The sequence below is a fragment of the Pempheris klunzingeri genome, chromosome 24 (genome assembly GCF_042242105.1).
Source record: "Pempheris klunzingeri isolate RE-2024b chromosome 24, fPemKlu1.hap1, whole genome shotgun sequence".
Classification (NCBI taxonomy): Eukaryota; Metazoa; Chordata; class Actinopteri; order Acropomatiformes; family Pempheridae; genus Pempheris; species Pempheris klunzingeri.
This window is the reverse complement of record NC_092035.1, coordinates 7832368-7859540: the sequence shown is the minus strand read 5'-3', so window position 1 is coordinate 7859540 and position 27173 is coordinate 7832368. Positions and strand designations below refer to the sequence as shown.

Sequence of the window (27173 nt, the reverse complement as noted above, 5' to 3'; positions counted from 1 at the left end):
GTGTTTACTATAGCAGCTTTAACAAGCCAAACACTATAAACAAAAGGAAACTGATAACAGTGAAGCACACAAAAGGCTCAGAGGCTTGGTTTATCAAAAGGCTGGGAAAGTTAATGGTAAGCAAAAGTTGTACTTGTATCTAATGGCCAATGAGACATTGGAATGTAAAAAGACCAAAGCGGAGCTCTTATCTCTGGAGACTGTTATTGCTCATACCACAGCAGCCCAAACACACACACACACACACACACACACACACACACAAGTCTGATGACAAAAATAAGGTTATACTTTATAAGCATTAACAGCTGGACTGGAAGGAAAAACCTCAAAGTTGGCGTCTTTGACTCAAGCTTTGGTGATGCGGATCATTAACCACAGTAATCTGTAAAAAGTTTTCTTGTCAGGATCCAGATGTGATTGGATTCTAGTAGATCCACGTCTCTCTCTGCTCTGTCTCTGGCCTGACGGAGAAGCCTCTCGCAGCTTCCAGCAGCAGCCGACATACCAATTACAGGGTTATTTTTAAAATCCAGCTTAACCATAAAGCTCCCCGGAATAGGTCTTAAATAACAGGGTGTTGAATATCAGCAACCCATTTGCACAGATGCACAGATGCAGCTGGTGTGTGTCTGTGCCACCAGTTGGCACTGGGTGGGGGGGACTACGTTCCCCATAATGCACTGGCTCTTGCGAAGTTTGTTTTAAGAGTCTGGATACAATGAAAAGAGAGGTCTCCAATCATCATTGAGCTCATTGCCCTTGGAACATTTTGAGATTTGATGTCACAACCACACCAGGAGCAAAAAAGTAGGTCATGTGGGCCTTTTTGTCCCATCAACAGACATTTGGTAAATGGGTGGTTTTCTCATAATGACCCGCTTCACTTCCAGCAGACTTAGATTTTCCTCTCAGAGCAGAGATGGAAAAACAAAGCAGGAGGGAGAAGAGAAGGCCACCCTCTTCTCTGGCAGAGAGGCTGTGAGCCTTTTTCACCAGAGTCAATGAAATGACGGAAAGCCCCGAATTATTATGATTCACGTTGAAGCAAATAAGATAAACAACATCCCGTTTGGTCTTCAGCTTTTCCCATTATGTCCAAAAATAAGTCAGCAGTAGGGTCACCCGGTGTCATCCTCACATTCATCACAGAAAGAAGAAAACTACAACTTCCAACAGAAACTTGCTGTGCATGACCTCACAGTCGTGTCACCGCTACTGACTTTGTAATTCAAGTTTCTTTGAAGGTTGTAAAAGCTTTCTGATTTATTGAAATGCAGCTTGCATGAAGCCCATCCATCTAGCTGACACATTCAGTGCAAGGCATGGCAGTTATGTAACACTCAATTTACCTGGAGAAAAGTGGACTTTCACTGCTCAAAACAGAGTACAGCTCACACCAAAGCATAGAAATAAAAGTGGACAGTGGCGGTACTTACAGTGTTTGCCACAGCAGGCGACTCAAACATCCTCTTCAGGCTATCAAGTGGGATGTCAAACCTCTCAATCCTCTTAGCAGCCTGCAGGTCCTCTCTCAGTACTGGATCGTCTGATGCCTCTACCTGCGACCCAGAGGGACTACGGGAAACGAAGCCCGAGGTCGCCGACACTGCTCTCTCCACCTCCTCTCCATTTCCTGATTGAATTTCCATTGTTGTAGAGAAACCGTATCCCCCCCCTCTCTGCTTTTCCCTTCAGGCTGGTGCTTAGAAGGGAAGTCTATTGTGTGAGGTGAGTCAGGAGGGGTGAGGAAGTGAAGGAGAGACAGAAGGAGTTAAGAGAGCTCGAGGAGTGGAGATGGAGATGCAGTTCCTGGGGTTCTTCTCAGTCTGGGAGGCTCTCCGGGCTGCACAGGCACAGCGAGTGGCTGGAGGGAAGAGGAGGAGAAGAGAAAAAGTTCACAGGGGAAGTTTTTTCCTCTCTCCCCTGCCCTGTAATTACTCATACACACACACAGAAGCCTATGTAAACTCACATGAGGGCCCAGAAAAGCAAACTGACATAGGAGTTGTGAGAGCAGGCAAAAGGGAAGGGAAGGAGGAAGAAAGAGTGGATGCCAGAGGAAGAAGGAGAAAGTTTTACTGATTCTTTAAGGGTCCTCTATGACAGTCAGAAAACATACTTAACATTGTTTATCACCTTGTTGCTTAACGTCTTTTCCTAGATTTTTGATAAATGCTAATGAACATGGTTTAAAACTGATATCCTATCCTATAATATACTTACTGTATATTCTTACTTAATATAAGTATAAACTAGGTAATTGTACTTAACTCGACCATTTCCATTTAATGCTATTTAAAAGGAAATGTACTTTTTTCTCCAGCTCATTTGTTTGACAGCTATAATTACTAGCTACTTTAAAAATTAGGATTGTACGCACAAAGCACATGTTCACTTATAAAATATAGTTAATGATTATAAATTAAGCCAAGCAACAGGCTACCATGACCATCCCTGACATTAAAATGTTGCTTCCACGTTAATGAGTCCCAAATAATAATAATCAAAAAGTTATTTTCTCTCATCTTTAAATCTCTATTGAGCTAAATGGTGTGCAGCGGTGAAGAAAAATGGCAGGGGGAAGGAAGCAGAGCAGTAGAGAGCGCTCCAGGGAGACGAGCAGAAAGAAATGATAAAACTGATATTATGCATGCTGACTCACTGTCATATGAGAAGTTACACCTGTGCTTTTCAAACCTACACAAGTCAAAATGTCTTCTGTGAAATGTATCTGATAATACTTCTGTACTTTAAAGACTAAAATGCAGGACTTCTACTTGTAATACTTATTCCACTACTGACACACACTTTCACACACGTGTGTGTGCTGCATGTCCTATTGAAGGTTGATGTGAGGTTGCATTAGACACAACAGTCCGTTTCTGGTAAACACAGTTTGGCAGTGATACATTATTAAGGCAGTAGGGATTAGTTTTTTCAGTAAGGAATAACAATTTGAAATTGAATCATTATGTTACAGCAGTGTTGCATCACTTGGCACTTTAACTGTAGTTCGATAGGAGGCTGATGTTTATTGGGGCATGTTAGTGTGATGCAGGAACTGGAGGTTAGCTGGCTTCTTCTTCTTAATCAGCTGGTTTGCTAACATTAGCCAGTGGTGAGCATTAAGATGGTACTGAGGTTAGCTGTCAATGGTAAGAGAAGCCCTGTAGGCAGCCTCCTTGTTAAACCTTAACGTCTCATTTTCTGTGTGTGCCAGTGTTAAACACACACTATGTGACTTGTGGGGCCTCAAGCTGTGGGGTGGTTTAAAGGCATCTTCAACAGAGCTGAAATAAGTAATAAGTACTGTAGCAGATAATGTAACAAATTACTTTCTATGTTAATTGCGAAATTGGATAATGTAATTACCTTTTAATTGAGTAATATGTAGAGACTTAGATTACAGTGTTTAAGTACCCTGGTCAACACTTAATATGAAAAATGTGATATTTTCTCATTGGTGTAATAAGAGTAGTTTATGGTCATTTTCTACATATTGGTTTTCATAATAAAGTCCAAATTAAAGAAAAAGATATTCAAAGGAAAATAAATGGCTGATTTTACAGCATTAAGGATTGTTGGACCACAAAAACTCAGGAAGTATATCCAGCATCAACAAAAGACAAGGATTGAAAGCTGGCAATAATCAAATCTGCTGCACTGCTTGATCAACTGGTCGTGCATGAACCTCTGCAGGCCTCCAGGAAACAGATTAGCAGCTTTTTGCCTCACCCATCCTCTCTTTAACACCAGGTTTAGGGTGGGTAGGAAAAGCTCATTATTCCTGAACAAATCAAGGAAGACCCACAACAACTAACCCTGCTGGCCTCCCCTGCATCCACGGCGGTGGATGTATTGTTAATTTTTCATCAGCCTCGCAGGGAGTATTTTCCTGCAGTGGCATGAAGAGGGAAATTAACACATTAACACGTTAACTCGGCTTCCTCTGTGACTCACACTTCGGCTGTTCCTCTCACATCCTGTCATGCTTAAAGTGCTGTTGTCGAGTTCACCCAGTTATACCCACGTGAGCTGGGAGAGAGGAGCGGGGGGGTGTGTGTGTGTCAGGATTGAGATTGACAGCTTAGTTACAGGATCACGTACATACAGTGACAGCACTGAAACAGTCAGTCAGAGCCCCAAAAGAACAGTACAGAAAGAGAGAGAGAGAAAGGAGTTGAGAAGTAATCCAGATAATCCAGTCTTAATGAGTGAACGGTCATGATATATGGATCTGATAGTACTTTGGAGGACACACTATCACTCCATTTATACCAGCGGCAAATACATTATTCAGAGAGGACCAAAGGTATGTGTGTCACTTTCAGCTGGATCCTGTGTCCACTGAAGCCACTCATCTTACAGCAGTTACGCACACATACATGGAAGATAAAACACAAATGTAATTTTATGTCTGATTGTGCCATTCTGAATTTCTATGAGCAGTTTTTCCCAACGTTATTTCATTTCAGCGTGTGAAAAAGGTCGATTTTGTGAGAAGATTGGACGTTAAGGACTAATGGAGTTCAGAGGATTTTCTGTGATATGCATCTTGATTTATAGTGGAAGTATAAAAACACACATGCTGTTTTAAGAGCAGGTCTGAGTTGAATTCAATGTGAGAGCAAACATAATGCCTCTTCACGCGAGGCTCCAGAGCAGCTTTTCTTTAATACAACAAGACAATATTTCAGCCCTTGTGGGGATTCAGACAGACTTTCTGGTAAAGGTTCACCAGGGTAAAAACACTGTCTGCTTCTATTAAATAAAATATGTTGCAGGCTCTGTGTTTGCTCCCATGTTGAATCCCTGGCCAAGAGCTCCAAACGACTTTATTTAGAGGACAGGCTGAAATGTGATCCCTCTGATAAGATTAGATGGAAGTAGCAATTCTCATTTTATTTTGTCTACAGTGTCAGAAAGAGGTACGCGTACACACAGATGCCAAACATTCCAGTAAACCATCATGAAATGCAAGTAAGTCGGTAAATACCCCCACTTAATATGGTTTAATATGGTTTCTATTAACAGAGCCAAAAGGTCCTTCTGGTTCCCAAGAAAAAGTCTGGAAATACAAAAGAAATAAATCAACCTCTCACAGTCCTGACTCATATATTCAGCTAGAAAAACTGTTGAAGACTCCAGCCAGGAAAATCTGTCACAGCTAACCGCACATTATTCATGCTTGTTGGTTTGTAGATATTATAGGGAATGCCATTCTCAGAGAAATCCTTAGATTCCAACGCTTCTATTCAGCCAAAGATGATATTTAGGCCTTTGTAAGCATTGTTAAAGTTGTTTTATGCTAAAAAAAAAGCTGAAAAAGTCACTGCACTGAGCACCAAATGACAGACAGACGATGTTAGCGGCGAAAGGGTGAACATAGTGGAGCATCTAGCAAACTACACCCTCAGTTTACTTTCTCAGGACTTGGTGACTGAAACAGAGTTGTGGCTGATCACTGGACTTAAGAGAGGGAGTCTAAAATTTAGATACAATGACTGACTAACTTAATATTTCTATTCTGTCCCTCAGCTCATAACGTCTCTATGCTTTGGCCTCTGGTTGATTCAGTTCCATGCAACAGCCTGCAACAACCTGCATTTATTGTGACTATGTGATGTGGCGACTTGCAATTCTCCCCCTTGACCCAGGTACTGTATGTGCAGTTCGATTGACATCAACCACAGCCCTGTGATGACAGACTTCCCTGCTTCCTTCTCAGCCACTGGCTAAAAGACAGTTTTTAGAAAAGCATCTGTCCTGCAGTGCTTTCACTTTTGAAAACTAGAGCCAATGAAAAATGCTGGCTATCATCACAGTATATGGGACAAGAGATGAAAATGCTGTGCAGTCTATCCTGACAACTGGTGTCTGATGTATTACTGATTGTGTACATCCCATATTTCTGTAATAGTTCCACTGCATCCTACATAATCACTCAGCATCCCTCTGTGTTTGTTAACACTGTATTTCATTGTCTCATTATTCACAATTTTAATGGTTAATGATTTTCTTTATGTTATCTATTCGTCTTGTCTGTTTCCTGCTCTCTTCCGCAGAGATCAAAAAAGTTTCATCTTATTATTTCATCTTAAAAGAACAATCTCCCCACAGAAACTCTTACAAGGTTTATCATGAGGAGCTTTTTTGTTGAAATCATTCATCCCCAGCCCACCTCCTTAATTTTCCTTCATTTACATCGATGCCTTTAGACAGTTCTTGTGCTTGAGCTTAATTTTCCAGCTTTTCTATATGATCATGATTGCATTATAGCAAGTGGAGCCAAACTAGGACTTAAGGGATTGAGGATAGACTCGTGACCGCAGCTGAAGTAAAACGTCTACAGTTACAGGATGGTGTCACCGAAAGCCCTCCTACTGGCCATCTGAACTCTGATCTTTGACCTCTGACCCCAGAGGAATAAGAAAAGAACACATCACCAAACATGCTAAATGTGTCCAGAGACATTATTTTTTAAACAGTGATTTAGTATTGATTTTCTAGAGAATCTAGAGGTTCATTTACAATGTTTTGGCAAAGAGGCAGCAGCAAAGTCGCGAAGCAAACCTCTGACCTCCTTCCAGGGTGACTGAATTCTCCAGTAACTTATATTTAAGTTTAGTTTTAGTTTGGTTGCACTATGTCTAAAACAGGATGAATGTTCATACTGCACCACAGCCTTTAATCCTATGCAGAAAACCTACTTTGATTTTTAGTGTTAAATGAATAAAAATGTTTATGTTTCTTCTGTAAAGCCAAATTCCAAAGTATGTGTGTAGTACTGACAGGATACCCAGGTAGATGTAGAGAATAATGAGTACTTGGTTTATGATTGGAAAGGGATATCTGGACACTACTAAAGGCAGTAGATGGAAAAGAGCCTGGGATGATGAAGTGAAACCACAGGCATATAAAATTGTGTCATCGACTTAAATTAATAAAACACATGGTAGCCCATCCCATCACTGTATGAATGGATAAATGTGAGTGTTGTGTAACAGTGCTGTGAGTGGTTGTGAGACTAGAATTACTCAAGTGAAGCCCATTTACTGTTTATATATTTAGAAGAAAAATATTCTATCTATATTGCAGACGAAATTAGTCGATTAATCAAAAAGCTGACTACAGAAAAAAATCATTTTTAAAGCAAAATATCTAAGATTTACTAGTTTTAGCTTCTCAAATATGATTACTTGCTTATTTTCTCAAGACTGTACAACAGTCTGTTAAATTTGGCTTTAGGAGATTGTAATAACCATAATATACAGATATGATATGCAGATTAATTATGACTACAGAATAATGTCCACATACTCCATAACAGCTCAACTGTATCACATTTCAGTGCTAAATTATTCTGTGTATGCCGACAGACAGAATTCCTGGAGTTTACTACAGTGTACATCCCTCTATACACACTAAGATACTTCCTGCTCACTTTCTAGGTACATAGGTAGACACAGGAGTCAGTAAGGATCAGGTGACAGCTACACGACTCGAGTTACTTAGGTTTTACTTCCTACCTTAGCTTCAACATAACACAACAGGTCATCTGATAGGGCCAGAGGATAGTAACAGTAGGCAGAGTAGTAGCTGTCTGGCCTACTAATAGTGAAAACAGGAGTCGTTAGTAGCAGCACTTAATTTCCTAATGTTGGATGGAAGAGTGCAGCTGGGTTGTAGGCTGGGTAACAACCACTTTATGCTCAACATTTTTAACAAATCAGTTAAGTCCAGGAAAAGTCTTTAGAGTGGGTTTCACTGCACTGTGCAACGATTTCAAGAAGGGATTAAATCTTGATGTCTTCAGGCTGGAAGCAATCGTGGAAGCTCTGAGATCATCCCGGCCGTGTAGTTGGCTTGTTTGACTTGGGGCTTCGCCTGCAGTGTTCTTTAAACAGACCAGACAGACGGGGATGCCATCTGCTCTCCTGACCGGTTCTCAGCCACCTCCTCCTCCTCTGAGTAGGAAAAAATGACTGTCTCGTCTTTTTCACATTCATCACAGCTGGCTGCAACAAATACTCTAGTTTAATGCGAGCAATAAAACTTGGTAAAAGATGGAACTGCTGTGTATTGGAAAGGTAGCTCCTCTGTTGATAAATTACAGGGTTGAACAGGTCTTTCAATGGGCCACTGAGTCGACACGGTTAGAAAAATCTCATTTACCTTGTGGTTTTATAGAGGAAATCTCCAGTTTAGTCTAACAAGAAAGCCCTGTATATACAGCAGGCTTTTATAGGGTTTAAAAGGCAAGGTCTCTGCACCTTTGGGAGTCTCTGCATGTGCTTCTGTTGGTCTGAAGCTTAACCGAAACAATAAAAGGACAATTTTCTATTGTAGGTCTTACTGCCACATTTCCTCATATATTTAGGATAAAAAATGAATCCAAAATTATATCTAAAATATAATATGCCATGAAACACGGCAGTAATCTTGAAGTGACAGTCTCTACTATCTGAAGGGCCCTTAGGTTCCCCTGCTTTTATTTCACCATCACACTGTGTGTGAATCAGTTTTCAATGCCAAGTCTGCCCTCTGGTGTTCACCACATAGAACTACACCGTGGGCTCATTGACACAAACATGACGTCACTCTGTCAGAACTTCATGTCAGTTTTTGTTGGTGGTATAAAATGTTCCATTTGTGAATAAAGCAGCTTAATCTGCATTGTCTGTAGAGTTAAAACACCTGCCACAGCACAATCATTCAATTATTCATTAAATGAATGAGGTGGTTGATAATTGTTAGTTTTTTAATTTATGCAACAAATAAAATCAACATCAGCGCTGGAATTCATTATTATTGGCATCAGCAGGAAAATCACAGGCGTTACTAACAACATTAACGATGGCTCTGCTCTATTCAAGCATCCCAGTAAACCAGCAGGAACAATGTCAGGACCCTGAAACGGAGGAGGCCATCATTGAATTCATGATTTACACCAGTGCTTTTCCTACTCTGACATGTCCGGATGCCGTCTAATGTCAACGGTTTTCTTCAGGAGACACATTTGCACCTTGAGGAGCAGTTTAAAATAGTGGATGGCACTAATAAGCTATGACAGATTCCTCCATTTTGTATTCTTAGGCTCTTTGTTCCCTCAAAAATTAGCTGTCAATATGTTTTTTCTATTGCTTAATGGCATAAATTTGTATGTCAGAGTTCACTAATGTTCAACACAAAAAGTTTATGCAGATTTACTTCTCCCCTGCAAATACATCCACCGTGGCTACGTCAAGTATTTGCTGGTATAGTTTTGCCCAATGCTGATGTTTTATCAGACAGGCTAATTGGAAACACGTGTGTGGGTGAGGAGGATCCTTAAATACTCCTGTAGATGTTTCATCGCACATGTTTGTTATTTAGCTTATTGTTGCTATGCAGTATATAAAAGCCTAACTTCTACACGTACATACCGTATTGCAAAAGCTATTCTGTAGCCTATTTTTCAGAATAGCAAATAGTAAAGCTCCCACCGTACTGTCATTTAAAGATAATGTTTGTAGTGTTAAACATCAAAAACGTCATAAACGTTACATTTAACATCCCTTAGAACAGTTTTGTTCGCTTTTACATCCAGTTTTTGTGTCAGTGTTCCCCAAGTGATGCCAACAGGAGGACAATGAATCACTGATGTGTTAATTACAGCTGAAGGGAGTAACATGAGTAGAAATATGCACGGCACAAAACCTCAGGAGGAATTCAGGTGGGAAAATAAATTTACCAAGTAGTGTTACGTACTTGGAAGAGTAAATGGATTTCTACAGACTTTCAGTTCAAATAAAGTGACATAGACGTCTCCCAAGAAGAAAAACTTTGGTAGCTATTTTTATCTCTCCCTGCCATCATTCTTGTAAGGACTGAATTGTATGTTTGGTATCACAGAAACCTCTATTTTCTTACTAGTTTTAAAAATGATCCTCTACATATAATTTTACAAACTTTTTGTCAGCTGTAAAAAAACAATGGTTGTTTTGGTCAAAATGGTAACAAGACAAATAGATTATACTGAAATGATGTAATTCAGACCATTTATTTCTTCCCCTGAGCTAAAGAAACTCCCTCAACCCATCCTTCTGTCTCTCTCTCTCTCTCTCACACACACACACACACACACACACAGGTCTGTGGGTCATGCAGCAGCTAGATAGCTGAGCCATTTATCTGGGTCCCTGGGGAAACAATTACACCCGGCCAGGCAGCAGAGCCGGACAGGGGCTGGGAATTAATGATGGGCTTATGACTCAAGTTGAAGCAAAAACTTACAGTGAAAGGATGGTGTCACTGACCAGAACACCCCCCTGCTGGTTGTTGACACCACGGTAAATTAGATTAGGAGCTCCCAGAATCACTTTATTTCAGTTCTCTTGCAAAACAATACGCAAAGAAAATATATTCAAACACAACAGCAAAATAATAAATAACATCCTAAAGGACTATTGGAGATGCTATGGTGGTTGAATAGTGGACAAAAACTATTAAGACAAGACAAATCCCCATAGGAGCATCATTAGAATAGTATAGTGGTACCATGCAGTTAGAATTAATGGTGAAAGTAAGACATTTTACCCAAGTTTTTCTACCATTTGGTGCAGTGCAACAACCTGAAATTAGCAAACACTTGTCTATTTACACATCCAGCATAAAGCTGATATGATGTGCTAAATTAACCAAAGCTTGGGTTTGAATGTGTGCAACAGCCAAAACTCAATTTCTAGCCCATTTTCTGAAATGTCTCTGGGTGTAACTTCAGGTGTCGGCCTACTTTTACTGTGTTGGTGCATAGAACACAATATTGTCCTCCATGGTCGTTAAAAGAAGTGTGATAGTTGGTCAAACATCATCTTCTCCATCCTCAGCCTCACCCGCTGTCTGTGAATGCCCCAAATAAAGCTGCTACAAACTCTAAGGTTATAATATAGTTAGCTGTCGTCATGAGGTCACTCTAAACTTTACAGATGACACACTGCAGGTCCCTTTAAGGAAATAATGCAAGATAATTATAGTGATTAACTTTGTTTGGCTCCGTTTAGGTAATTTTTCCTGCAGATGTGGAACACAATAACTTCAGCTGGGATGGATCTTTGTATGTTTTGTTCAGTATCTATCACAGGATAATGTATGTGAGATGTGGAGTCTTTTTAGCCCCAGCTGCATCCACATGTACATGATCACCGCAGGGTCATCTAGTGACCTTAAGAGCCACATCAGCACAGACTTTGAAAGGATGTATAGAGGAGAGAACCTTCATTATATGCTGTAGGGAGATAAGAGTCTTAGGGTGCTATTTATACTTCATGTTTTCTATCTCTTGATAATAAAGACGTTTGATGTATCCGATAATAAATAGAATTACACGGTCAAAATATAATCGCAAGGCTGACAGACTGATATTTTAAGTCTAATTTTCCTCTACTGTGCCCATTGTTCAGCTTTCCGAGCACATTCGCGCCGTGTTCTTTCCCCTGCTGTGAAAAAGCAGACCTCCTCCAGCTTTCCCCTCATGCTTCAGCGTTAGGAGCTGCCACATCCCAGCCCCCACCTTCCCCACAACCCCTCTAGCTGCCTCCTCCTCCTCCTCCTCCTCAGCCCCCCCACCCACCCACCCCTGCCCTCCCCACCTCCCTCCTTCTCGTGGATGGTTGCCATGGAAGCTGATTGGAAGGATCACTCCGTCTCTCCGGCACATTGCCACTCCATCTTTGCCAGGAGAAAACAAGGCGATTCAGAGCAGAGCACACAGCCAAAAAATGTCCTTCACCAACAGCAAGTGGAGGTCGGCTATAAAGTTAGAGACAATAATAATACAGTGCGTAGACACAATATTGTTTTTGTGTCTTGTTTTTAAAAACTTTTCATCTAACTCGTTACATTTGCACTTCCCAACAGTGCCAAACACCTTAAACACGTATTATCACATTATATAGAAGTAGAAGAGGTTTATATTTGAAGATGTGTGTATACCTAACTCATGATTTATGTCGTGGTGTGTGTTTTCTCTTATATTCAAGGACATTGTCCTCCACGCACCGCTTGTTTCATCCAACAGCACCCCGACAGAACACAAGCCTCAGTACTTTTTAATTACCTTTTAAACTACCTGAGGGGAAGAGGTACTAGCAGCTGTTGCGTGGCTTAATGCAGTACATTTATTTAGGCATTAATATTTTGCCCTCTTTTTTGTTCTTACAACATAATAATCAGACTGATTCTGAATATTTCTTCAAGTATTGTCTATAAATGCATCAATTATACGTACACTTTCAATAGAAATTCATTATAAGTGAGTAACAAAGCTGTAAAACTACTTCATCAGATGCCTCCTGTGAGTCCTGATTCTTTCCCTCTTCCTCTGTGCTGCATTGGATAGAGAGGAAAACGTCTAAGTGACAGATGAAGCTGAATCGCTTTAACACACTCTCTCTACAGACAAACCCAAGGCTAGGGCTCTTGGTAGCGTTATTTCTGATATTTTCCGACCAAGCACTACTATAATGGGAAGATGGGTCTAGCATTGCTATGGCAACAATGTTTAGGGGCTTGTGGGTGGGGGTTGGGTGGTTAATCACATATTTTTGAAAGAAATGTTGTGTATACTTATATTATTATATTATGAATATTAATCTTTCAGGGCACTAAGTAACAACTGATCTTTATATGGACTTTAAATCTTCTAAATAGGCCTTTTACAGCAGGCTCTGACATGTCACAGTAGGAAACATGCAGGTCTGAATAATAAAATGAATAATGGCTGAACTCCATTAAGCTGTTTTGAGTTCAGGGACCTCGTATTGTTAATGCTGGCTTGTGGTCACAGCTTAAATAGAACACAACCATTGTTAATGTTTTTAATTACACTTTTTGCTTTTTCCTCCATGACAAATCTAAATGTCTGCTATGAAAAAGGTCTAATGATGATCATGACTCTGACTACACCAAAGACACAGAGGACATGTTCTCTACAATATGTCAATGAATTAATCCATTACAGTTTAAACCAAAGTTGACTGTTTTTGGTCAAGCTAGTGCTCGTGTGCTACATGCTAACGTGCTCACATTGGCACAGCTAGAATGCTGATATTTAAGTAAGATATAAGTATGAAATGAAAAAGAGAGGTTTTCAGTGAACTGATATGTTCAGTATCAACATTTCCCGACCAATCTGGTACGCTTATTAACAACATTTCAATAGAAAACGTCAATTCTAATATATAATTGTAATTTCTAGAGGACAGGGCTGCACTATAGTCTATATTAGATCACTAATGTCATATGAATTATTATCTGGGCACCATGAACATCTGTACCAAAGGTCATAGCAATCAATCCAATAGTTGAGATAAAACTAAAAACCAAGAATGTGAACCACATTTTGTGCATCAAGTAGATGTTGAGATGTTGGATTTTCAAAACTTTGACCCACAGGTTCAGGAGATTGACTGATTTTTTTCCTGTAAAATACAAAGAACATTTCTTGTTGGTGGCTTGTCAAAACATTCCAGTGACATCAATATTTCCAAAATCCCCTGAACCTATTCATTCTGGTCTGTTTTAGAGTTTGTGAGTTTAGGACAGGCTACCATGGTGCACAGTCCAAGTACTTTTGTGTTGTTCTTTTCACTTTCAGTGAAAAACAGAACCGATTTATTTCGCACATCGTCTCCCACACAGCAGACAAGTGTATACAGTCTTGCTAGAGTTCATTGGGTTTGAAAATCAGAGTGAGTTGATGACTTTTAGTTCATCCTGCTATCATTAAGTTACATCTCTGTGCACACAGACATGAGACAGCACATGGAAATCCCATGTGTGCAGTTTAGAGGTGTTCATATAAACAGAATCACACAGTCATAATCCACAGGCAACAAAAACAGCTCTTTCTAATCTTAGTCAATTGCACGTTTCATGCTGCCTTAAAATTATTGTCTGAAAGGCTTCAGCTGAAAAAAAACAGCTTTTTGTGTTAAATGTTATCAGCCACGAGACACGTGAGCGTGGAACAACTGAAGGGGCTCTGAATGGTACCTGTGAAATGCGTCGATTGTGACAGCTTGGATGTGACCTCCATGCCTGCACAGCTGCTCCGCTCCTGTTGTGCATGTCGTGTTTACTATTGTGTTTTTAAGTAACATTTGGTTCGTCCCTGCAAATGTACTGCGCTGCAAAAATACCCTGTCAAATTTGAGTTTAGCCAGAAGTGAACCAGAGATGTTGCAGGCCAACATTGTCTCATAAGAATGTATTCAAGCGTGTACATCATATATTTTCTAATCTCTATGATCACGACACTCCTAAAATAGATTTCTAATCTCTGTGAGGTCCTTCCATGTTAAATGAAGTTAGATAATAATCTCAAATTCAAATTAATAATTTAAAAAATAGTGAGATAGATTTTTACTGGAAGGTTGTCAGTTAATAAAAGTGAAACAACAGTCATTTTACCAGCCATTGCAAATGTTGTCAGTGTGCCTCTGAGTATCTAATTTCTTTAACTACTCCATTATGCTGCCCCAGAAAGCCAAGAAACTTTAACTATATCTGTATATATGATGATTGGAAATGATTGAATTCAATGCAGATTAAATCTGTACAGGACTTTTTGCCTTAGTGTCTGTTACATAGTTCAGAAGCCTGAAACCTTTAAATCCCTTTTCTCAACGTGGTCCTGCAGTGGTCAACAACAGATGCCTATTTTGTGTTCTTGTGTATCATAGTGTCACACTTTTTACTCCCTAGATGAATGTCAGTGTCCCTTACGACATTCTGATTATTTTGCTGTATGAAAGCACGGTGAAATGATTGATTTCCCACTCATTGTCTCGGTTTCCTCTTGTTTCCTCTGATCTGTTTGTGTCTGCTATCAATTTAAATTTCTAATCAGCTTTGTGGAAACGAAAAGAAGGAACAACACAAAGCAAAAAGCACATTACATTTGCATTATAAATGACCTGCAAAGTAACAAATGTGAGAAACATAATATTGCAGGGAGTGGAAAAAAAGCAGATGGTGTGTGAGTGTGAAAAGGTGGAGAAACTCACTGTTTCCACTTATTTCTGTTTGCTGTAATTGGAGGATAACTAAAAATATTCTTTATCTATTTGGAATAATTGTCCTGAAGACTGCGGAGAAGAGGAATTTCACAATGCAGAATCTTCACTTTCCACCCCCACCCCATCACAACCAACACACTACCCCCCCGACCCTTTTTCTCTCTGTGATCTCGAAGGGCTTGCTTCACCTCAGTCAAGCTCCAGCGCTCCAGCCGGCAGCAGCATCGAGCTAACAAGTCTTTGTGAGGAGAGGGACGAGAGAGAGAGAGAGAGAGAGAGAGGGAGAGAGGGAGAAAGGAAGAGGGGGTGCAGAGCCAGAGAGAATCAGACAGTGAGAGAGTTGACAGTGGGAGCATAGGATGAGGGTGCAGAGGCAGAACGTATAAGATAGTGACAGAGGCTGGGGTGTTCAGTGCTGCACAATAGTGCCAGAGGCTACTGGAAAGGGAGAGAGAGAGAGAGAGAGAGGGAGAGAGAGAGAGAAAGCAGGCATCATGGCAGCGCTCACTGCATCATCACGACACATGGGGATGTTTGGCTGCTGCTGGTGAACACTGTGTGATGCAGAGGAGAGAGTCGAGGACTTCCTGGAAACCAAAGGCAAGCCAAGGAAACAGGTCAGTGACGGTCAAACCCACTGCCAGAGAGCCTTTATGCACGCAGCAGCACGGCCACTGGGAGGTTTATTCACGTCACAGGATGATGCTGATTTACATTTGTCAATAAGAATTCCCCTGTTAGTGCCAAGGATGTGGACATGCATGGGGAGTGGGAGGTTGCGCATGCATGCAGACACGTGAGCATGCTTGTACGTGTGTGTGTGTGTGTGTGTGTGTGTGTGTGTGTGTGCAGGTTTGTTGCCCTCAATGGCACCGGTTAAGAGAGCTTGACCAGGGATGTTTGGGGATGTGAGGTATGGGCAGCACAGGAAACCCTCCTGAATCCAAAAAAACTGCAACACCTTCTGTGACATCACATACATAGAAATATAGTATTGTGTGTTCAGTGTCTCTTCTACTACAGATTTTTCTGGTTTTACTTTTTTTTTTTTCCTTCAGGAAAGCAGGGAGCTGGAGTGTCAGGCTGAATACAAGGGAGGCTGGAGACAGAGGAGAACATAGAGAAAGGGAAAGAATAGTAGGCAATAATGAAAAAGAGGGTAAGAAATGACAAATGGAAATGAAGATAAGGCGGCAAACAGGGCACAGAGGAATACTTGTATTGCAGTTGGTAGTAATAGAAGGAGACAAAGCCTGTGAGAGAGGAAAAGCTTGGTCCAGCATTCAGCTCTGCTGCATATGATGTAATCCTCTACCAGTCCAAGCAGTCAGCTCAACAGTTTTTAAAAAATTGAAATTTAGGTATCAACAAAGTGCAGAGGGCCGGCTGAAGACACAATTCTCAGTATCAGCAGTGCTTTTGATGTGCAGGAGAGAACCTACCATGTGTGCTGATCATCTCTTATCAGAAGTGTTACCGTACTTTCAATTTTCCACAAAAGCAACCAACAGGATGACAAAATATCAGTTGATCAAAATTTTAATAAGTGCAACACTTGACTTGAGTCATTCTCTACTTTTGAAGCATCACAAAGTTTGGCAAGGTCACCTAACAATTCATAATGGCATGGTGCCAAGTTTGCAAACAGCATCCCAAATTAACCCAGACTTCTTACACAATACATGGTGGTTTGGTTATTTACTGAGCTCAGTAAAGTGGGAACTTTGTAAATTGGTTGTTATCCAAAACTATAAAAATCAAATACTTGAGGAGTCATTTCTCCTTCTTTCAGCTGCCAGATTTGCAAGTTCAATACAAAGATTTCTATCAGATTGCGCGTTATTGAGTGGTAGCTCAGTTCATGGAGTTAGTCAGCTGGTGTAATGGATGAAATGGGCTTAAGGTGAATAAATGGGGAAAATGGATAATTCTCTCCTCCAGTCTTGTCAGAATGGAAGCAGGCTTGAAGATGACAGAACAGGTTTCACTTCCAAACATTTTAAGTGGTTTGAGAATCCATTACAAATAAATGTGTTATTCTTGAACTTAAAAAGAGAATATGTTGGAACACGTGAAAACCACAGAGCACACTAACCTGACTGTGTTGATTTTAGGTTTTACTAATATTTTCTGGATTGGACTGGATCTGAATTCACCCCAAGTTCACCTTAGTGGCTATACAGTTCTTAATATATGTGAAGATTCAGTTTCTCAGCATGCACTGCCCTATTAGATGCAAAATTCAAGTTAACGAACTGAAATGGTGTGGTGACCTTGGTTATTCTACATACAGTATATCTAACTTATTAATGCATCTCCCTCATACTGAACATGGCTATTGGGCTTTAATGAAACAGAATAGTTTAATGTAGTCTTTCCTGGGGGTTCATATAGCAGATTTCCCCCTTGGCTGTGTGATTTGACTGAGGAATCTCCAGGATTTTAAGCCGGCTATCTGGAGGAATATGATTGATTGGATTGAAGATTTAATTGATAAACTTTACCTTTTTCCTTTGTGCAGGTGCGACCAGTGGGAGGAGCCACACAATGAGTGGGATCCTAAAGAGAAAGCTTGAAGAGGGCCCATCCCCTTACTTGTCCCTGCAGGGCTCTGATGATGAGGTTTCCTGCAGTGACAGCGGCAACAGCAGTGACAGTCTCAACCACCCTGTTCCCTCTGGACTGCTGGACTGTAAGACCACATTACCATACTGCTAGTATGTTTTGGTATGATGGGAAGCACTGGAAACACTAGAGGAATGAAAAGTTTAATTCATAAGAACTAAAACTTATCTTGCACAACCTATTACCTTCAGGGGTTCTGCTGCTACAACGCTACTTGGTCTGCTATGACCAGCGCTTTATGGTGTTGTATGGTGTTGGCGTATTGCTGAATAACAGATTTTACTGAGTGTGTTGATGTTATGGTTCAGTTTATTTGTGCCACTGTTACACTTAGTTTAAACATTTAACATTATTGTTCTGTGTCTCAATTTAAGCCACTCTCCAACAGCAGTCAAAGCGGCTGCGGGGCCGCAATGTGCACTTTGAGAGCGTCACAGTCTACTACTTCAACCGGCGGCAGGGCTTCACCAGTGTGCCCACTCAGGGTGGCAGCACCCTGGGGATGTCACCTCGTCACAGTGGGGTGAAACGCTTCACCCTCAGGGAGTTTGCCATGGAGCAGAAACAGAGCCACCGGAACATGCTGAGGCATCATCTCAAAGAGGAGAAACTCAATGCCATCAAACTCAAAGTCAGTGGGACAGCTCAATAAAGCCTCATTTAACTGCAGCATAGTTTTTGGATCATGAGCTTCAAAATGTTCCATATATCAGTTTCACAACTGTGGAGAGTTTCAAGGATGTTTCCTTTCAGATATTAAAATGATCATTGTGTATATGTTATCAAATAAGTCAGGGCATACTGACAGACTGACAGAGTTTCTTGTATACAATTATCCTAAGGGTCTAAATGCATGTGTAGGCGTACATTTATGGTCCAACCCTAATTCAACTTGCTTTCTGTCCTCAAGCTGACTAAGAATGGCACCGTGTCATCCTTGGAGGCGGATACCCTGACGCTCGATGACATCTCTGAAGATGACCTAGATGTGGACAACACAGAGGTGGACGACTACTTTTTCCTCCAGCCTCTCACTACCAGGCGCCGCCGCACCCTTCTCCGCGCCTCCGGGGTCCGACGCATCGACGTGGAGGAGAAGCATGAGCTTCGTGCCCTCCGCATGTCCCGAGAGGAGTGTGGGTGCCGCTGCCGGGGGATATGTGACCCGGAGACCTGTGCTTGCAGCCTGGCCGGCATTAAGTGCCAGGTAAATGGAACTGTGGTGAGGCCCATCTATAATACTATAGTGTTGTTCATGTCTGTCTGTGCAGTACAACTTCTTTAAAGTCAAACTAAACTCAAAACTCTTTTTTTTTTTAATTACAAATCAGTATATACATTGGAGTGAAAAATTGTAGCTACAAAAAGTGAGAAAGCAGGTTCTGTTCATTTTTCTGCACTGACAGGATTCCCTGTGAAAAGTAACATCTAACATTACAAGGTACACAATTGGTAACCCTAAATTTTCAGTGTAATAAAGGAACAGATGTGTTAAAGTGGTACATATCTCATGTTATGTGGGCTTTTTGAAAAGAGAGAAAAACACATCCCATATCAACATTTGTGGGCTACAGGCCTATGATGTGATCTACCCAGTCACACCTGGTGGAAGGAAAACGGTTGTACATGCAACTTTAACGACGAAAATCAATGAAGCTTGAGTTCATTTGAATTCCAGGGTATCTAGCACACGAAGTTCTACTGCATTAACTTCATAATCCACCTGTCCACAGGTGACCAGGGTAAGGTTTGGGTTCTTTCAAAAATGAGTGGATGTTAAGGGTTTAAAGGTGTGAAATTATATACATATAATTGGTGAATGGTGGATTCTGCAGTTTCTCTCCAAGCATGACCAGCAGCGTGATTGGCAGCTGAACTACATGTTTTTTAAAACTCCTGTTCGACACCGGTGAATGTGTTTTTGTCCCCAGGTGGACCGCATGTCCTTCCCTTGTGGCTGCACCAAAGAGGGCTGCAGCAACACCACGGGACGCCTGGAGTTCAACCCGGTCCGGGTGCGCACCCATTTCCTGCACACCATCATGAAGCTGGAGCTGGAGAAGAGCCGCGAGGCGCAGCAGCAGCAGCATCAGCCGCAGCCGGAGCAGCAGCTTGTAACCAATGGCAACAGTTACCATGGCGACTCCTCCTTGGTCCAGCAGCAGCAGCAGCAGCCGAACCTGCAGTTTCCACTGATGAGTGGCACACCGCACATTCCCATCATGCACCTCCAGAACACAGGCGACACGGATTCACATCTAGAAGATGACGAAGAAGACGACGAAGAGGAGGAGGAAGAGGATGATGAAGAGGATGAGGATGACGAAGCGTATGAGGAAGATGAGGATGGCAGCAGTGTTTGCAGCGGGCTGTCGGACTGCAGCACACACAGCTTAGAAACAATTGACCCAGAGGAAGAGGAAGAGGAAGAGGATGAGGAGGATGAAGAAGACGATGATGATGAGGAAGAAGAAGAGGAGGAAGATTGGGATTGCTCGTTACTCGGAACAGGTCCCCCGCCCTACGCGGTTCCACTTCCTTCAGTGCTGGGTTACTCTAACAACACACTCATGAGCCTCAGTAACCCGTTCCACAGCACTCCCTCCATGCAGCCTCACCAGACAGACAGCTCTGTCAATGACACTCCTGCTTTCCTCAGTGAAAATGTCACCGTCGCCCCCACACTCCCCCCAGTAGAGACTGCACTAGAGTCAGAAATGAACCCAGAACTCCACTGCCAGACAGAGCAGCAGAGCATTCCCTGCCATTTCCCCGACCCCACAGAGTCCCTTCAAACTTGCTCACATGTAGAGACCCGTGAGAGTAACGGTGCCCCTGCTGGTGCAGCCGACGAACAGCCGCTCCCAGCGGACCCCCGGAACAATCCAGACCATCGTGACTCACAGACTGAGGCTTCGGCTGGGTCTGCGGCGCAGACGGAGGAGGAAATGAGGGAGCAACCAGGACTGCAAATGCAGGGAGACGCCAGTCAAAAAACAAACACGTCATGCTCAGAGAGCACCTGATGATTCATATTAGAAAGGGATCAGCTAATATTGGAAATCTTTACCCAAGAATTGTGACCATCAGAGTTTGATTTATTCTTGATAAGTGCACTTCTAAGGGGAGAATGAGTCACAGATTTTGACACAGAAGGCTCAAAGAGGTGATCTAATTTTAGCTTCATTTGTCTCCAAACCTTTCTAAGATTGTTGGTTTAGATAAAAGACTCTAAAACTATTACTATTAAGCTCAATAAAACAGTGTTTCTATATGTTGCTTGTATAATTTATGCCCTGTTATAAAGTCTTTGATCATTACAGCATGTTTCGTAGTTGTGACGGGCATCTATGACAAATCAAGATTTTGAGGTGCTTGTATTGTTTCATCATCTTCCATTGTGCTGGTGTCTCATCGTTGCTGCTAATCGTTCTTAAATGCCTGTCTGTATAGCATGTGTTCAGTTTATCTAAAATGTTTCAGGCTTAACACAAGCTGTAAAATGATTAAAAAAAACAAAAAACACATCAATCTGTTATACTTCATACAAAGGGTCTTTTTTTGTTCCTTTCTGTGCTCAAATTTTAGCCTCGTTGGCAGCTACATTAGTACAAATGTTCATGCTCACCAAAGCAGCTAGGATTAATATTTTTAGACTAACAGTGGGTCACATGATTACACAGATGAGAAAGGAGGCACTAGTCGTGATAAACCCATAAACAATACTCCTTACAACAATAAACTTTGCGGTCCCTGAGTGTTCTTTCAACTTCTTTCAGTTCCTTGTTTTGGTTTTCAGGTCCAGATCTTCACTGCTTTGATTCACTCTCATTGCTCACATATTATTTTCACTTTCACTTTCCCATGCCAAATAGCAGACAAAAATTAGCAACTACCTGGTGAACATAGTGGAGCATTTTGCAGCTAAAGAGCAATATATTTCCAAGAGTTGGTGGAGACCAAAAACAGACATAAAAGACAGCAAAAATTGGGCTTAAATTCCTCAAAAATACAACTCTAAAATGCTAATGTTACTCTGTATCTGTTGGATGTGTAAATGGGCACTCGTTAGCTAAGATGTTAGAAATAAACGTAAAATATGATAATATGCCAGTAACGTGTTTCCAGATTCTCTCTGATGCCTCCAAGGAGTCATTGAAAGTTTTCATCTTGCTAACTTTGTCCAAACTTTGTCATTTAAAACAGTGTGTGCTCCATGAATCTGAGCTTTTCAAAACTAATAAAAGACAGGTAGTTTCCCTGTTTGGATTGGTATCAGTCAGGTCATAAAAGGCCTCATCAGTTCTCTTTTTCCATGATGTTATGCACTCAGTTTTGCTTGTCAGTAATATCTCACTGTAATGCATCGCTGCTGTTTCTCTCGTCCTCAATAACAACACGATCACTGTCTCTGTGGTGTCAATCAGACTGAAACACATACGTGTGCCAAAGCATTTAGTAAGATTAGGGAAACATTTCTGTGCATGGTATTTATCATTTTACAGTAATGGGAACAATGTAATAAAACTGCACTTTTTCCAGATGCTTCACTTTGTCTCTCAATACTGCCAAAAATATGTTTCTTTTTTTTAAAACAACTGTAGATTTCCATGAGAGTGTGAATTAAAACCTTTTTGACATCCATCTCACTTTCAATGTGGTCATTTAATTGTGTGACATGATGTTTTTGCTCCTGTTGACACAAAAAATGTCATAAACTGGGCTTTACGAGATGCAGATGAATAAAATATGACACGTTAATGGACAGAATCCACCCTCTTGTGAATTTCTCACTGTATTCTGGTTTTCTCCCAGCAGATGGCATCTGTTGCTTATTAACTGACTGATAACATCCTGCTTGCCACAGACTTCCTCCAACATCAGAGGGTTAAATCTTTTTTTTTTTGTCTGACGTCACTGAGTTTGTTGATTGTATGTTTTCTGCCTCAGGACAATCTGTGACATTGGTTCTTCTCAGAACATCCGTCCTCTGCCAGCAAACAAACATTATTTAAATCTTTTTTTTCCTCATTGAAAAACCAAACAAATGCACAGTCAAGTCAGGCTCTGGGAAAACTTACTCACACCTTTACGGAGAGAGGAGGATGTGTCTAACTGCTGTGTCACCCTGCCTCCCATTCTCATCCACATGCTCCACCAGTGCCTCCAGTTGGAATCTGTTGCAGCTTGCAGCCTCCAGAGAGCACTGCTGAGGTAACAACACTGTCATTGGGTGAGGCACAGATCAGACAGGGGCTAGAAGAAGCCCCTCATTGGTCAGCCTATACATGTAAAGAAACATTTTCATGGCTCATTGCATAACCACACAACAGTGCAGCAGGTGCTGGGCACAATAGACACCAAACATACATTCAGAAGTCTTTATGATCCTCCAACAAAGCTGCACACGTGTACAGTACATGTAGACGGTGCACTGGATTTCATCAGGAGCACAAGGTCGTCTCTGGCCTCTCCCTTTTCTTATATAATGAAACCGGTAAGGTGTGTGCGTCCATTGTGTTGGGGGTAGCTTGCTTGCTTTTAGCCAGCAAGGTATTGTGGGTAAGCAGGCTCAGAGATGCTGCTGATCAATCACAGGCAGGGGAGCTGTAGTGTTAGGTTGCCAGGCAACAGGAGAGGAGAAGCAGCAAAGTGTTGGGAGGGGGCTGCTGGGTGGGGGAAGTCTCAGCTTTTCACCTCCGTCCCCCCCCCCACACACACACCACCCTCTCCTCCTCCTCAGCCTGTCTGTCTGGCTGTAGTGGTCGACGGCACTTGATCGTATAACGAGGACGTCACTGACACTAAACACTGAGTGACTGTGATGTGTGACTGCTGCCTTGTGCAAACACAAACATGTCCAGCACCAAATATGTTGTTTCAAATGCTAATCCAATCTGTGAATGGTTTTATTCAAGGCACACTTACTGCTTTCAGCCACGTCTCGTGGCCTTCATCAGGGAATGAAGATTGCTCAGTTGTGGAGATGGTTGAGTTTATAACTAGTCGTGTGATGGTGATATATGGGATGATGAAGGCCAGGAGATGTGGCGGAAAGCTATGGAAGACATCCTATGAGATGATCTTTAGTTTCATGTTCTGTGAAAAGGTTCTTTGCATTTACAGTCACTTTTGCTCTCATACTGTAAACATTAGACTTCAATAACTGACTGGCCAATATACAACTATACTTTGTACTTTTAAAGCAGTATATAAACTAAAAAGTTGTAAGCAGATATAAGACAAGTTTAAAGTGATATTATTGTATTTGATCATATAATTGGAGCTTTTGCCTCTAACTGGTGTATAGGCAGTTAATGAATAATTTTACAATCATAATTTATCATAAAATGGAACAATAATAATTCATAATCATATCAAGTGTCTTCATGTTTAATAATAAACACACATTTACTAAATTTACTGATTATTATTATTAATTTGTTATCTATTTATACTAGGAAACTGATAACTGAAGAATAAACTGACATGCAGCTGAAAGCCCTGGAAGAAATCTCGTAAGTGGACCTTGAGGTCGAGAACAAACGTTGTAGCTTTGAACCCGCCTGTGAATGATGATATCACAGCCATGTTATAATGTTATCACCGGGTTACCAATCATTCACTAACTGTTTATACACCAGGTATTGATGCTTCACAAGGAGTTTAGCTGTTCCAACATAAATAACGCTGTGTCCTTAAATATCTGCCTGCAACTACATTATAATGTGTAACAAATTGTTTTTTATTATCTGTACACTGCTTATAAATGCTACATTAATCACTGAATAAAGTGTTACTAGTTGGGGTGTAACTTTACTTGGCTTCTCTTTATTTTGCCCTTTACTTACAATTCCTAGTACTCATAACTTTTTAACTAATCTTGCAACAATGTGGTAAAAATGTCCACCTGTATGACGGCGTCTCCCCCTCTAGCAGGGTTTACTGGCCTGATTCCCCCTGTAGAATATCAGCCGTCTTTATTCAGAACATGATCCTGGGACTGAAAGCGGACATCATCTCGGAGGGTTAAGTATCTGATTAAACCTGGTTGAATATGCTGAGCGGCTCCCCTCGGTCCAACACGTCTCACCTCACAATGAATGCATCCTGCATGCAACATGTGCTTCCCAAAATAGGTTTTATTTTGGAAATCTAGATTTTGTGTTTTGTTGCCACATCTTTGGTTATAACAAAAAATGTCACTTGTCACATTTTGCAAATTGATACATAGTTATGTGTAACATGTACTTGAACCACATGAATGATCCTGTTCAACCAAAGTTCCCGCCATGTTAAGCAATCATACTTCAGGTCTAGCTCACAGACCAAAGAGCGGATGTCACAGAAAAATCATATGAAACCATCAAACAAAGAAAAGGCCGGAAAGAAAATGGAGAAAATAAACAAGCATTTACAAAAAATATGTCCTTTATTCTTTTGGCTTTAAAATTATATTACCATATGAGCGGACAGTAGTCACTTCTTACATGCAGTTCACTAAAACACTACAAGCGCAATGAGAGATGGCTACTGATTGCTTCATGGTTTGTATCTACAGATATGGGGACCATACATGTGTTTCATCATGTGTTACAGTGCAGAAAGGAAAAAGTTCTAGAAAAAATGTAAATCAAATCCGAAGACTGGAAAAATGCACTCATATCTACAGTAAAAATGTTATTTATAATCGGTAGAACAGAAGCAACCCGCGGAGCCCAGTGGCACACCGACACGCACTCGCTCGCACGAAGAGATAGACGCTTACATTCTCGCAGTCTCCCTTTTGTTACAAATACACACATAAAACGTACAAATACAGACACGCTCGGACCTCCTCTCACACACACACACTTACATGTATGACCGCCACATGTGGTATTACATAGCAGTGGGGATAAAAAGTGCTCTTACATCAAATGTAAGTGTGATGCATACTGTGGGCCCAAATAGCTAGATTATTTACAAACCAAAGCACTACATTAAAACCACTCGCCTCTCAATTTAAACCAAGAACAACGTGGATGTCATACAAACATTTGTGATATTCTAACCTTTAAACTTGTGATATATGGTCCTGTTCTAGCTCGACAGCAGTTAGAAAGATTTGCTATTTAGTATATTTTATAACTTATTTTCTTTACAAGAGCTCTGGGAGATGAGGTGGGATGGAGGATAAAGGATAAAGGGCTGGACAACAAATACGTCAGAGGAGATACAGCAGTATGACGATGAATGAAGGGGTAGATGGGAGTGTCACCTCAAAGGAATAGCCTTGTTTTCTTTGCTTTCTTGCCAAGAGGAAGATGAGAAGACTGAAACCTCCCATGTCTGTGCTTTAGTGTTAGGTAACCACTGAGCTACAGCCGGGAGCCAGTTAGCTTAGCTGTGCCTGATACAGGAACCGGAGGGAAATGGGGTCAGAAACACACTTAGCAGCACCTTTTAAAGTTCACTAATAAACATGTTGTCTCATTCGTTTAAACAACGTAAATACGTAAAAATGTGAAGTAGTGCCTCTATGAGTGGATGTCAATGATTCACTTAGAGGCTCCAACTAACACCTGAAGCATCTCTGGCTGTTCACCCCCAAATGTCCACAGATCTGTAGTCATCTATCACTTTATGCAAATGAAGACAGTGAAATTTAAGGGATTCACAAGGATTCAGATTAGAAAGTGAACTTGATAAAATGCTACCAAACACTTTAAATTAAAAAAAAAATGAGATAGAAGAAACTAGATATATTGTGTTATTTAGTGAGCTTTAGAGGTGCTTGCAGGCAGACTGTGGTAGCTGTTTCCCCCGGCTTCCAGTTTTTATGCTAAGGTAAGCTAATGGTCTCTTGGATGAGGCGTCATATGGAAAAAAGGACACACATTACATCTTCTCATCTAACTCGCAGCAAAAAAGCGACTATGAATTTTTCCCAAAATGTCAAACAGTCTCTTAAAAGGTGTCTTATTCCTTGCATACATTCAGCTTCTCTTTATTTAGAGACTTGTGTTTTCTATTGAAACGGCAGTCCAGATAGAAGCACAATACAGATTTCAGAAACACACCAGTGAATACAACGTATTTGTACATTGCACTTCAGCGGTATTCTTTTTGTTTCAGCTTTGTATACTTCCTGTGAACCAAGAGCATTCTGGCACTGACCCTGCGCGAGTTTCAGACGGTTGCTGTAGTTTCCAGCATTGACTTTGTCTGCCCTTGGTGATTTTACAACAGTGAAAGCAGTGGGCACATTCTCACGATAATGACACAAAAAAGGTAGAAAACATTCTTCCTCATTAAAAAAAGAAACCTTGTAACCAAAAACGGAACCAAAAAAATGCAGAGTACTTGTTAAGTGATACAGCGATTGTTAAATTCAAGACACTGGATTTATAGTAGTAGCAGCAGCACTAGCTACAGACAACTTAACAGTACACTCAAGTGTGTCAGATAGTAACAACAACCAATAGGAAAATCACAAGCGTTTTG

The 27173-nt window shown here is 41.1% G+C and overlaps 2 protein-coding genes across 2 annotated transcripts in view; one reads left to right on the top strand and one right to left on the bottom strand.

The window, feature by feature from the left end:
* xirp2a (xin actin binding repeat containing 2a) overlaps positions 1 to 1652 on the bottom strand; it is a 44316-nt gene extending 42664 nt beyond the window's left edge. The window contains exon 1 of the mRNA XM_070855451.1: positions 1440 to 1652. Coding sequence (XP_070711552.1) covers positions 1440 to 1652 — 213 coding nt within the window. The remainder of the gene's footprint in view (positions 1 to 1439) is intronic.
* Positions 1653 to 13115: 11463 nt separating this feature from the next.
* Positions 13116 to 20713, top strand: LOC139223857 (cysteine/serine-rich nuclear protein 3-like). Its single transcript, XM_070855861.1, has 6 exons — positions 13116 to 13128; positions 15635 to 15679; positions 17584 to 17754; positions 18062 to 18318; positions 18598 to 18909; positions 19619 to 20713. Exons 1-6 carry the CDS (start codon positions 13116 to 13118, stop codon positions 20711 to 20713), a joined length of 1893 nt encoding a protein of 630 aa, XP_070711962.1.
* Positions 20714 to 27173: the final 6460 nt, after the last annotated feature.